This window comes from Scyliorhinus canicula, chromosome 18 (genome assembly GCF_902713615.1).
Source record: "Scyliorhinus canicula chromosome 18, sScyCan1.1, whole genome shotgun sequence".
In the NCBI taxonomy this organism is placed as follows: domain Eukaryota; kingdom Metazoa; phylum Chordata; class Chondrichthyes; order Carcharhiniformes; family Scyliorhinidae; genus Scyliorhinus; species Scyliorhinus canicula.
This window is the reverse complement of record NC_052163.1, coordinates 98,679,741-98,692,358: the sequence shown is the minus strand read 5'-3', so window position 1 is coordinate 98,692,358 and position 12,618 is coordinate 98,679,741. Positions and strand designations below refer to the sequence as shown.

Below are 12,618 nucleotides of genomic sequence, written 5' to 3'. Positions count from 1 at the left end.
CAATTGAATTCAAATTCCACCAAATGTCATGGTGAGATTTGAACCCGTATCCTCAGGGTCTGGGCCTGTGGATTATTATTACAGAGATATTACCAGTATGTCTCTATCAACCTATAAATCACCATCTGTGTCCTAGTCAATACCTATCCCCAACAACCATTGAAAAATCCAGATTAGCTGGTCATTATTGTGGTGGGATCTTGCTGTGGGTAAATGGGCTGCTGTGTTTCCTAAGTTAGAATAGTGACTATGCTTAAAATAAACAGATCTAATTTGTCAGCACCTGCTTCTGGAGCACTCAGCAGAAAAAATGAGGAAATTGGTGCAGAAACCAGAAACAACTGGGACTGGATTCTCCAAAAATGGCGCTATGTTCCCACGCCGGCGTAGAAACGCTAGCATTTCACTCCCCAGTTTCCTGCAACAAATAAAGAGCAATTCACTTACCTGCAAGAGGGTTCTGGGGAGCTATACACAGTTGGCAATGTCCCTCCAGCTGCGCGGCGTAATTCGCGGGAGTGGCGCCGGGCCCGAATCGGGCGTAAAAGTCGATTCTCTGCCCCCACGCCAAACGCGATTTCGGCGTGGGGCCGCGGAGAATCCAGCCCCTGATTTTCACCCATTTTGTGGTAGCAGGGCATCTGCATTGGAGTCGGGAAACTCCCTTCTGAAAATTACAGATTGATGTGAATTGTATCTAAGTAGTGCAAGTGTGGCATAAAAAGACCTTTTCACCATTGCTGAGAAATCCACTTTGTGCCCTCAGACAAGAGCAGGATTCTCCAGCCACTGACGCCGAAATTGCGTTCGCGGTCGGCTGGAGAATCCCCGTTCATGACCAAATCGGGGGCGGCGCCACTTTCACGATAATCCGCTCCCTCTTTTTTTAAAAATAATTTTTATTAAGGTTTTCACAAAATATAAACAAAACAATATTAACCAAACTACCATAGTAAAATCCAAAGAACAAAAACCAAACCCCCCCCCCCAACTACAAAAACAAACAAAAGAAAACAACAAAAAGGAGAGAGATAACACCCGCCACATCCAACAAACCCCTGTACACAATTCTCCCTCCCACCGAACCAACCCCCCCCCCCCCCCCCCCCCCCCCCCCCCCGCCCCCGGGTTGCTGCTGCTGCCGGCCTATTTCCCTACCGTTCCGCCAGGAAGTCCAGGAAAGGCTGCCACTGCCTAAAGAACCCTTGCACCGACCCTCTCAGGGCGAATTTCACTCTCTCCAACTCAATGAACCCCGCCATGTCATTGATCCAGGCCTCCCGCTTGGGGGCCTCACATCCTTCCACTGAAGCAAAATCCTACGCCGGGCTACTAGGGATGCAAAGGCCAGAACACTGGCCTCTTTCGTGTCCTGCACTCCCGGCTCCGCTGCTACCCTAAATATCGCGAGTCCCCAGCCTGGCTCAACCCTGGATCCTACCACCCTCGACACCGTGCTTGCTACCCCCTTCCAAAAGCCCCCCAACGCTGGGCATGCCCAGAACATATGGGCATGGTTCGCAGGGCTCCCCGAGCACCAAGTACACCTGTCCTCGCCCCCAAAGAACCTGCTCATCCTCGTCCCGGTCATATAAGCCCTATGCAGCACTTTGAACTGTATGAGGCTAAGCCTCGCACAAGAAGAGGAGGAGTTCACCCTTTCCAGGGCATCTGCCCACGTCCCCTCCTCAATTTCCTCACCCAGCTCCTCTTCCCATTTACCCTTCAGCCCCTCCACCGAGGCCTCATCCACCTCCTGCATAACATGGTATACGTCCGAAATCTTCCCTCCTCCAACCCACACCCCCGAGAGCACCCTGTCCCGAACCCCCCCGCGGGGGCAACACAGAGAACCCCGCCACTTGCCGCCTGGCAAACGCCCTAACCTGCATGTACCTGAACATGTTCCCCGGGGGGAGCCCAAACTTCCCCTCCAACTCACCCAGGCTCGCAAACAGGTCTACAAACAGGTCCCTCAACCTCCTTATACCTGCCCTGTGCCAGCTAAGAAACGCCCCTATCGACGCTCCCTGGGACAAACCGGTGATTCCCCCGTATCGGGGACTCCATCAAGCCCCCCACCTCCCCCCTATGCCGTCTCCATTGCCCCCAAATTTTCAGGGTAGCCACCACCACCGGACTCGTAGTATACCTCGTTGGAGGGAGCGGCAGCGGCGCCGTTACCAGCACCTCCAGGCTCGTATTCACACAGGACGGCATCTCCATCCTCTTCCATGCTGCCCCCTCCCCGTCCATTACCCACTTACGCACCATTGCTGCGTTGGCAGCCCAGTAATACCCACACAGGTTGGGCAGCCCCCGCCCCCTCCCCTATCCCTGCCCCGCTCCAAAAACACCCTTCTCACCCTCGGGGTCCCGTGTGCCCATACAAACCCCGTGATGCTCCTGTTGACCCTCCTAAAAAAGGCCTTCGGGATAAGGATGGGGAGGCACTGGAACAGGAACAAAAACCTTGGGAGCACCGTCATCTTAACTGACTGCACCCTACCCGCCAGCGACAGCGGCAGCATATCCCACCTTTTAAACTCCTCCTTCATTTGCTCCACCAGCCTTGTGAGGTTAAGCTTGTGCAGGGCCCCCCAGCTCCTAGCCACCTGGACTCCCAGATACCTAAAGCTCCTCCCTGCCTGCTTCTGTGGGAGCCTGCCAATCCCCTCCTCCTGATCCCCCGGGTGCACAACGAACAGCTCCTCCACCCCCTCCTAAGAGGCGTACTAGGAGCTCCCTCCAAAGCGGCTGTACCGACGGCCTCAGGACATTGCCAGAGGCCCACTCACCCCGATGCTCTGCCTCCGACGGCTGAATTCCTGACAGTGTGGGTCACGTGTGGTCTCCTCCTTTCGGGAACTCAGCCTGGCAGCTGCAGACTCAGTCCAGCGTCGCCACAGTCTGGGAAGGGCCGATCTGCGGGCAGGGGGGACTTTATAAGGGACTAGGGGCACTGTTGGGGGGGTGGTCCGGTGCTCACCAAAGGGGGGGGACTATTTCGCAGACTGGGCCCACAAGTGACCGGCGCATGTTGCACGGCACGGCCCCTGCAGGCCGCCGCAGCGCGCATGCGCAGCCACGGATCCAGCAATTCTCCGGGCCGTATCGGCAGCTACAGCCAGGTACTCTACGCTACCGGCATGCTCGCCCCCAGCTACATGGAGGATTGGTGGCCGTTTTGCGCCGAATTTTTGGATGTAAAACGCCACCGTTCCCATGCCGGCATGAGGACATAGCCTCACAATCAGAGAATCCAGCACGTGGTCTACCAGCACCTGAGATTTTATTAGGATGACAAGGAGCATCGGGGATTTTGGAGACCCCAAAGATGACAGGAATCATGTTGCTGCAAGTGTACCGGCCAGTGGACAACCTCTCACCCACTCCAGCAGTGCTTTCATCCCAGGGTGAAGGCCGCACCATGTAAATGCATCTGTGTGTATCTGCGATACAGCAGTGCACTGTCTGACTTATACAGACAGGGGGAGGAAATTCAGCCCCCAATTGGTGTCTCGCCATCTGGAGCCCAACATTCCTGTTCTGCCCAGAGAGAACCCTTTGACCCAGCTGCATTCCACATCCTTGACCCTAATCCACCTGTGCCCCTTGACCTTGCTTTGTTCGGTGCCCATGGACCCCACTGTGCCCAGGGTTCCTGAATCCTGTCCCATCCACAGCCTCTCAAAGGCACTTCAACTTGAGTCCATGCCTGTTTATTTCACTGGAACTTCTCCTTTCCCAAATCTGTAAATCTCAGAGTTTAGGGAACAGCAAAGTTATTGTCCCATTTATCCTGACAACTTTGTTAATACTGTTCTCGAGTTTGTCAAAGGTTTTCGATGGAACTCTCTTTGATGATACCAACCAAAATCAACCGTCTTCTGCAGTACTTTCATTATCCTGAAGGAGAGAAATAGATTTTAGAATCTGTAACCTTGTCGAAGGCTATTGCCCTCCAGCCCTTGGCTCACTTGCTTAAGTTAACTGGTTTGTTCATCTATATCTTATATTATTTTAAAAGATTTGATCAACAAAGCCCTGAACCCAGAGCTACACTATTTAATGAAAATGCTACTCAGCACAATTATTCAGCATGTATGCTGCTTTTCACTCCTCTCTACAACTGCACCCCCACAAACCACTTGCCAGAAAAAAATCTATTTCGCATCCACCCAAGTTTTTTTGCATTTCTTTAACCTTCTGAGATCATTCCTGTTTCACATCCTCTGGAGTAATTCCTACTTTTTTCTTCTGTTTCCTCCATAGATCTTGATGAATGCTCAACAAAACAGCACAACTGTCAGTTCCTGTGTGTTAACACGATTGGATCCTTCGCATGCAAGTGTCCACCGGGCTTCACACAACACCACACGTCGTGCATTGGTGAGTAAATGTGAACAAATGCAAAAGACTGTGGGCGCGATCCAGCGGCCACGCTGCGCCCGAAAAGCAGCTCATCGCGCGGCACAGGGTGGCCGATAAAAGCCGAGAAACCCCCCCCCCCCAGGGATCTACCCGGCTCGCAATGCCTCTCGGGATCTAATGCGATCTCGCGAGACATTGCGATATAATTCCAGCTCATTGTGGACGGGATCACTTTTTTGGCAAATTTGCATATTGAAGTAATACAGCTGGTCTCACTTATGTGCAGATTCTCGCGTTACCTGAAGCGTGGGATCAATCTCCTTTGACTTGAAGACCTTGGGCAAGTGCTGTTCAGTGATGATCTCTTACAAATGGGGACCAGATGAAACGGCACTCATGGGGGTCTCTCAGGGGATTGGAGACCCCTGGTATATGACATTTGGACAGGGTGGTACCCTGGTATTGCTGATGCCTCCTGAGAACCCAGGAACTGGCAGCTTGGCATCCTGGCAGTGCCACCTGGGAGCCAGCCTGGCACTGCCAATGTGCACAGGCGGCACTTCCAGCTGGCAGGGGCACAGCCAGGTTGGCACTGCCAATGTACCAATCTGGTGTTTTTTGTGCACTGGTGATTGGCCTGGAGGTGCCCTGTGTGGTGTTGGGTGGCTGTGTGGGGGCCCTCCCATAGTCGGTTGGGGCTTGGGGATGGTCGGGGGTCGCGTCACGGGACTCTGAGATCGGGATGTCATTTAAAAATGAGGTCCTGATCTCTCGATATACTGAGGGGTTCCAGCAAGTAGAGTTCCTCAGTGTATAAAACAGGACTATGTGCAGCCTTGGCTGCCCATTCCCCACTGAAGCCCCTTATTTAACACGAGTGGTGTTTTATAGCCACGTGTTTCTCAGCGCTGTGGGCGACAGGAAACATGTAGTTAACGTGCTCGTTATGGAACTTCATTCAGTTGAATCATGCCGGGTATTATTCTCCATTAGAACATAGAACATAGAACATAGAACGATATTGCGCAGTACAGGCCCTTCGGCCCTCGATGTTGCACCGACATGGAAAAAAATCTAAAGGCCATCTAACCTACACCATGCCCTTATCATCCATATGCTTATCCAATAAATTTTTAAATGCCCTCAATGTTGGCGAGTTCACTACTGTTGCAGGTAGGGCATTCCACGGCCTCACCACTCTTTGCGTAAAAAACCCACCTCTGACCTCTGTCCTATATCTATTACCCCTCAATTTAAGGCTATGTCCCCTCGTGCTAGCCACCTCCATCCGCGGGAGAAGGCTCTCGCTGTCCACCCTATCTAACCCTCTGATCATTTTGTATGCCTCTATTAAGTCACCTCTTAACCTTCTTCTCTCTATCGAAAACAACCTCAAGTCCATCAGCCTTTCCTCATAAGATTTTCCCTCCATTACAGGCAACATCCTGGTAAATCTCCTCTGCACCCGTTCCAAGGCTTCCACGTCCTTCCTATAATGAGGCGACCAGAACTGTACGCAATACTCCAAATGCGGCCGTACTAGAGTTTTGTACAACTGCAACATGACCTCATGGCTCCGGAACTCAATCCCTCTACCAATAAAGGCCAACACACCATAGGCCTTCTTCACAACCCTATCAACCTGGGTGGCAACTTTCAGGGATCTATGTACATGGACACCGAGATCCCTCTGCTCATCCACACTACCAAGAATTTTACCATTAGCCAAATATTCCGCATTCCTGTTATTCTTTCCAAAGTGAATCACCTCACACTTCTCCACATTAAACTCCATTTGCCACCTCTCAGCCCAGGTCTGCAGCTTATCTATGTCCCTCTGTAACCTGCAACATCCTTCCGCACTGTCTACAACTCCACCGACTTTAGTGTCGTCTGCAAATTTACTCACCCATCCTTCTGCGCCCTCCTCTAGGTCATTTATAAAAATGGCAAACAGCAACGGCCCCAGAACAGATCCTTGTGGTACGCCACTCGTAACTGAACTCCATTCTGAACATTTCTCATCAACTACCACTCTCTGTCTTCTTTCAACTAGCCAATTTCTGATCCACATCTCTAAATCACCCTCAATCCCCAGCCTCCGTATTTTCTGCAATAGCCGACCGTGGGGAACCTTATCAAACGCTTTACTGAAATCCATATACACCACATCAACTGCTCTACCCTCGTCTACCTGTTCAGTCACCTTCTCAAAGAACTCGATAAGATTTGTGAGGCATGACCTACCCTTCACAAAACCATGCTGACTATCCCTAATCATATTATTCCTATCTAGATGATTATAAATCGTATCTTTTATAATCCTCTCCAAGACCTTACCCACCACAGACGTTAGGCTCACCGGCCTATAGTTACCGGGGTTATCTCTACTCCCCTTCTTGAACAAAGGGACCACATTTGCTATCCTCCAGTCCTCTGGCACTATTCCTGTAGCCAATGATGACCTAAAAATCAAAGCCAAAGGCTCAGCAATCTCTTCCCTGGCTTCCCAGAGAATCCTAGGATAAATCCCATCCGGCCCCGGGGACTTATCTATTTTCACCTTGTCCAGAATTGCCAACACTTCTTCCCTACGCACCTCAATGCCATCTATTCTAATAGCCTGGGTCTCAGCATTCTCCTCCACAATATTATCTTTAAATAATTCATATCCAAATCTGAATTGATTCTTATTTGAGAAAATTAGAATTGTTCAGAGTTATCCCTGACACAGTTGGATCCACTCAGAGCAGATCTTTGATTTGATTTGATTTATTATTGTCACATGTATTAGTGTACAGTGAAAAATATTGTTTCTTGCATGCTGTACAAACAATGCCTACCGTACATAGGGAAGGAAGGAGAAAGAAGCAGAATATAATGTTATGAGTTATGAGTCATTCCACATAATGGCTGTTAAACCATTCACACCAGCAAGAATGTAGGTTGCTCCAATGAAGAAAGTGATCTTCCATATTGGTTCAATGGGTAAATACTCTGCCAAATGAGTGTTGATTGGGTAAATATCCTGTCCCGTGTGTGTTGAATGGGTAAACACCCTGCTCAGTGTGTGTTCAATGGGCAGATAGCTTTCCCAGTGTGTGGTGGGTGAGTAAATTCACCGCCCAGTGTGTGTTGGGTGAGTAAATTCACTGTCCAGTGTGTGCTGAGTGAGTAAACTCACTGTCCAGTGTGTGGTGTGTGAGTAAATTCACTGCCCAGTGTGTGCTGAGTGAGTAAATTCACTGCCCAGTGTGTGTTGGGTAAATTCACTGCCCAGTGTGTGTTGGGTGAGTAAATTCACTGCCCAGTGTGTGCTGAGTGAGTAAATTCACTGCCCAGTGTGTGCTGGGTAAGTAAATTCACTGCCCAGTGTGTGCTGAGTGAGTAAATGCACTGCCCAGTGTGTGCTGGGTAAGTAAATTCACTGCCCAGTGTGTGGTGGGTAAGTAAATTCACTGCCCAGTGTGTGCTGGGTAAGTAAATTCACTGCCCAGTGTGTGCTGAGTGAGTAAATCCACTGCCCAGTGTGTGGTGGGTGAGTAAATCCCCTGCCCAGTGTGTGGTGGGTGTGTAAATTCACTGCCCAGTGTGTGTTGGGTAAATTCACTGCCCAGTGTGTGTTGGGTAAATTCACTGCCCAGTGTGTGGTGGGTGTGTAAATTCACTGCCCAGTGTGTGGTGGGTGTGTAAATTCACTGCCCAGTGTGTGGTGGGTGTGTAAATTCACTGTCCAGCGTGTGGTAGGTAAGTAGATTCACTGCCCAGTGTGTGCTGGGTAAATTCACTGCCCAGTGTGTGGTGGGTGAGTAAATCCACTGCCCAGTGTGTGTTGGGTAAATCCACTGCCCAGTGTGTGTTGGGTAAATTCACTGTCCAGCGTGTGGTAGGTAAGTAGATTCACTGCCCAGTGTGTGCTGGGTAAATTCACTGCGCAGTGTGTGTTGGGTAAATTCACTGCGCAGTGTGTGTTGGGTAAATCCACTGCGCAGTGTGTGTTGGGTAAATCCACTGCCCAGTGTGTGTTGGGTAAATTCACTGTCCAGCGTGTGGTAGGTAAGTAGATTCACTGCCCAGTGTGTGCTGGGTAAATTCACTGCCCAGTGTGTGGTGGGTGAGTAAATCCACTGCCCAGTGTGTGGTGGGTGTGTAAATTCACTGCCCAGTGTGTGTTGGGTAAATCCACTGCCCAGTGTGTGTTGGGTGTGTAAATTCACTGCCCAGTGTGTGGTGGGTGTGTAAATTCACTGTCCAGCGTGTGGTAGGTGAGTAAATCCACTGCCCAGCGTGTGGTGGGTAAGTAAATTCACTGCCCAGTGTGTGGTGGGTGTGTAAATTCACTGCCCAGTGTGTGGTGGGTAAGTAAATTCACTGCCCAGTGTGTGCTGGGTAAGTAAATTCACTGCCCAGTGTGTGCTGAGTGAGTACATTCACCGCCCAGTGTGTGTTGGGTGAGTAAATTCACTGCCCAGTGTGTGCTGAGTGAGTAAATTCACTGCCCAGTGTGTGCTGAGTGAGTAAATTCACTGCCCAGTGTGTGCTGGTTAAGTAAATTCACTGCCCAGTGTGTGCTGAGTGAGTAAATCCACTGCCCAGTGTGTGGTGGGTGAGTAAATCCCCTGCCCAGTGTGTGGTGGGTGTGTAAATTCACTGCCCAGTGTGTGTTGGGTAAATCCACTGCCCAGTGTGTGGTGGGTGTGTAAATTCACTGCCCAGTGTGTGTTGGGTAAATTCACTGCCCAGTGTGTGGTGGGTGTGTAAATTCACTGCCCAGTGTGTGGTGGGTGTGTAAATTCACTGTCCAGCGTGTGGTAGGTAAGTAGATTCACTGCCCAGTGTGTGCTGGGTAAATTCACTGCCCAGTGTGTGGTGGGTGAGTAAATCCACTGCCCAGTGTGTGTTGGGTAAATCCACTGCCCAGTGTGTGTTGGGTAAATTCACTGTCCAGCGTGTGGTAGGTAAGTAGATTCACTGCCCAGTGTGTGCTGGGTAAATTCACTGCGCAGTGTGTGGTGGGTGAGTAAATCCACTGCCCAGTGTGTGGTGGGTGTGTAAATTCACTGCCCAGTGTGTGTTGGGTAAATCCACTGACCAGTGTGTGGTGGGTGTGTAAATTCACTGCCCAGTGTGTGGTGGGTGTGTAAATTCACTGTCCAGCGTGTGGTAGGTGAGTAAATCCACTGCCCAGCGTGTGTTGGGTAAATTCACTGCCCAGTGTGTGGTGGGTGGGTGAATTCACTGTGCAGTGTGTGGTGGGTGAGTAAATTCACTGCCCAGTGTGTGGTGGGTGAGTAAATTCACTGCCCAGTGTGTGGTGGGTGAGTAAATCCACTGTCCAGTGTGTGGTGGGTAAATTCGCTGTCCAGTGTGTGCTGAGTGAGTAAATTCGCTGCCCAGTGTGTGCTGAGTGAGTACATTCACCGCCCAGTGTGTGCTGTGTGAGTAAACCCACTGTCCAGTGTGTGGTGGGTGGGTAAATTCACTGCCCAGTGTGTGCTGGGTTAGTAAATCCACTGTCCAGTGTGTGGTGGGTTAGTAAATTCACTGCCCAGTGTGTGCTGGGTTAGTAAATCCACTGTCCAGTGTGTGGTGGGTAAGTAAATTCACTGCCCAGTGTGTGCTGGGTAAGTAAATTCACTGCCCAGTGTGTGCTGAGTGAGTACATTCACCGCCCAGTGTGTGTTGGGTGAGTAAATTCACTGCCCAGTGTGTGCTGAGTGAGTAAATTCACTGCCCAGTGTGTGCTGGTTAAGTAAATCCACTGCCCAGTGTGTGCTGAGTGAGTAAATCCACTGCCCAGTGTGTGGTGGGTGAGTAAATCCCCTGCCCAGTGTGTGGTGGGTGTGTAAATTCACTGCCCAGTGTGTGTTGGGTAAATCCACTGCCCAGTGTGTGGTGGGTGTGTAAATTCACTGCCCAGTGTGTGTTGGGTAAATTCACTGCCCAGTGCGTGGTGGGTGTGTAAATTCACTGCCCAGTGTGTGGTGGGTGTGTAAATTCACTGTCCAGCGTGTGGTAGGTAAGTAGATTCACTGCCCAGTGTGTGCTGGGTAAATTCACTGCCCAGTGTGTGGTGGGTGAGTAAATCCACTGCCCAGTGTGTGTTGGGTAAATCCACTGCCCAGTGTGTGTTGGGTAAATTCACTGTCCAGCGTGTGGTAGGTAGGTAGATTCACTGCCCAGTGTGTGCTGGGTAAATTCACTGCGCAGTGTGTGGTGGGTGAGTAAATCCACTGCCCAGTGTGTGGTGGGTGAGTAAATCCACTGCCCAGTGTGTGGTGGGTTAGTAAATCCACTGTCCAGTGTGTGGTGGGTTAGTAAATTCACTGCCCAGTGTGTGCTGGGTTAGTAAATCCACTGTCCAGTGTGTGGTGAGTAAGTAAATTCACTGCCCAGTGTGTGCTGGGTAAGTAAATCCACTGTCCAGTGTGTGGTGGATGAGTAAATCCACTGCCCAGTGTGTGGTGGATGGGTAAATTCACTGCCCAGTGTGTGCTGGGTTAGTAAATCCACTGTCCAGTGTGTGGTGGATGAGTAAATCCACTGCCCATTGTGTGGTGGGTGGGTAAATTCACTGCCCAGTGTGTGCTGGGTTAGTAAATCCACTGTCCAGTGTGTGGTGGATGAGTAAATCCACTGCCCAGTACAACACAAACTCACACCAAGTGGGAAGGTTCTGGGTAAATGTTCCAATCTGTTCCAAATTAGCTGATCCAAACTGGGACTGCAGTAAACAAGCTGAATTTGGTCTCAGTATCTTTGGGAAAATATTAACCATGGTCTCTACTCCTAATCACTATTTACTGTCCCCCTACTCCAAACACATGTGTGTGGGCTGTGGTTTTGAGACAGGATCAAGCTCAGCTTAGGTCCCAATTCCCAACACATAACCGTCATGTAGAATATACCTGAAGTTAATCAGGGAGGCCCCTTCAGTGAAGTAACTTAATCTTTTTCTTGTTAACAGACAATAATGAATGCATGGGTCAGGCCACAATCTGTGGTTCAAAAGGGTCGTGCCAGAACACACCAGGAAGCTTCAACTGTGATTGTCAGAAAGGATTCTCATTGGATGGTACTGGCTTCAACTGTGAAGGTACAAAGAGCAGAACCGTTTCAAGGACTGTAACCAGGCGGCAAGCACTTAATTTCAGAGGGCTTGAAGAAAAAGTCTAATACTGAAATATTCCCTGTCCTTGATCCACTGTTAATATTTAAATGGGTGGCACATCTCTCTGCCTCTTACCCTTTAAGAGGCTTGTAAACTGAAGAGCATCTCAATGAACTTTAAAAAATAAATTTAGAATATCCATTGCTTTCCTTTCAAATTAAGGGGCAATTTTGCATGGCCAATCCACCTAGCCTGCACATCTTTGGGTTGTGGGGGTGAGACCCACGCAGACACGGGGAGTATGTGCAAACTCCACATGGTCAGTGACCTGGGGCCGGGATCGAATGCAGGTCCTCAGCACCGTGAGGCAGCAGTGCTAACCACTGTGCCACCCTGCTGCCTAGCATCTCGATGAATTCATGTTTGGTAGATACAAAAGAGAGTGAGTGGCTGAGGTCCCCATAGTCACTGAGAGGGGAAGTCTGGGATTGGAATCCATGAATTAAATGGCAGGGATAATGTTGGGAGTAGGTTCCTGAGGTAAATGGCAGAGAGAACGGGTGAGGGGTGGGGCAGAGGGAATTTGGTGACTGGGCTTCTGTGGTAGCTGCCAGGCAGAATGAAGTGACTGATGCACCATCAATTGGACACGAGACGAAGATGTGATCCAAACAAAAGGCTTTAATGCACAAGATGTGCGCCCGGCAACCGACGTACAGAAGAATGGCCGACTGCCGGGAAGCACGGGTTCTTATATCCTGCCTTGTAAGCAGAGCTACCTACCTCTCAGCCAATCGGCTGAGAGGCACATGACTTACCCGGGCCAATATGCAGCGAGTCCTCCGCACCAATAGCAGCTCACTTCTCAGGTACCGTAATACCCCTAGTCATACTACCACACTTTTCTAGTTTTCATTTTTGTCCTGAGGAAGTGTTAGTAAATGCTTTATTTTTTACCACAGGCTGGGGGAGTCTCCCAAGATGCCCGAGACCCTGAAAACAATGGTCTTTTTCTTGCATCTTGCCCAGGATGCAGTGACACCAAACAACAGCATAAATCATAGAATTATCATAGAACTTACAGTGCAGAAGGAGGCCATTCGGCCCATCGAGTCTGCACCAGCTCTTGGAAA

General features: G+C 50.1%; 1 protein-coding gene across 1 annotated transcript in view; it reads left to right on the top strand.

Moving 5' to 3' along the window:
- The window catches only part of fbn2b (fibrillin 2b), a 310,225-nt gene that overhangs the window by 284,902 nt on the left and 12,705 nt on the right, over nucleotides 1–12,618 (top strand). Inside the window, exons 60-61 of the mRNA XM_038776744.1 lie at nucleotides 4,276–4,392; nucleotides 11,342–11,470. Of these exons, the coding sequence (XP_038632672.1) occupies nucleotides 4,276–4,392; nucleotides 11,342–11,470 (246 nt within the window). The remainder of the gene's footprint in view (nucleotides 1–4,275; nucleotides 4,393–11,341; nucleotides 11,471–12,618) is intronic.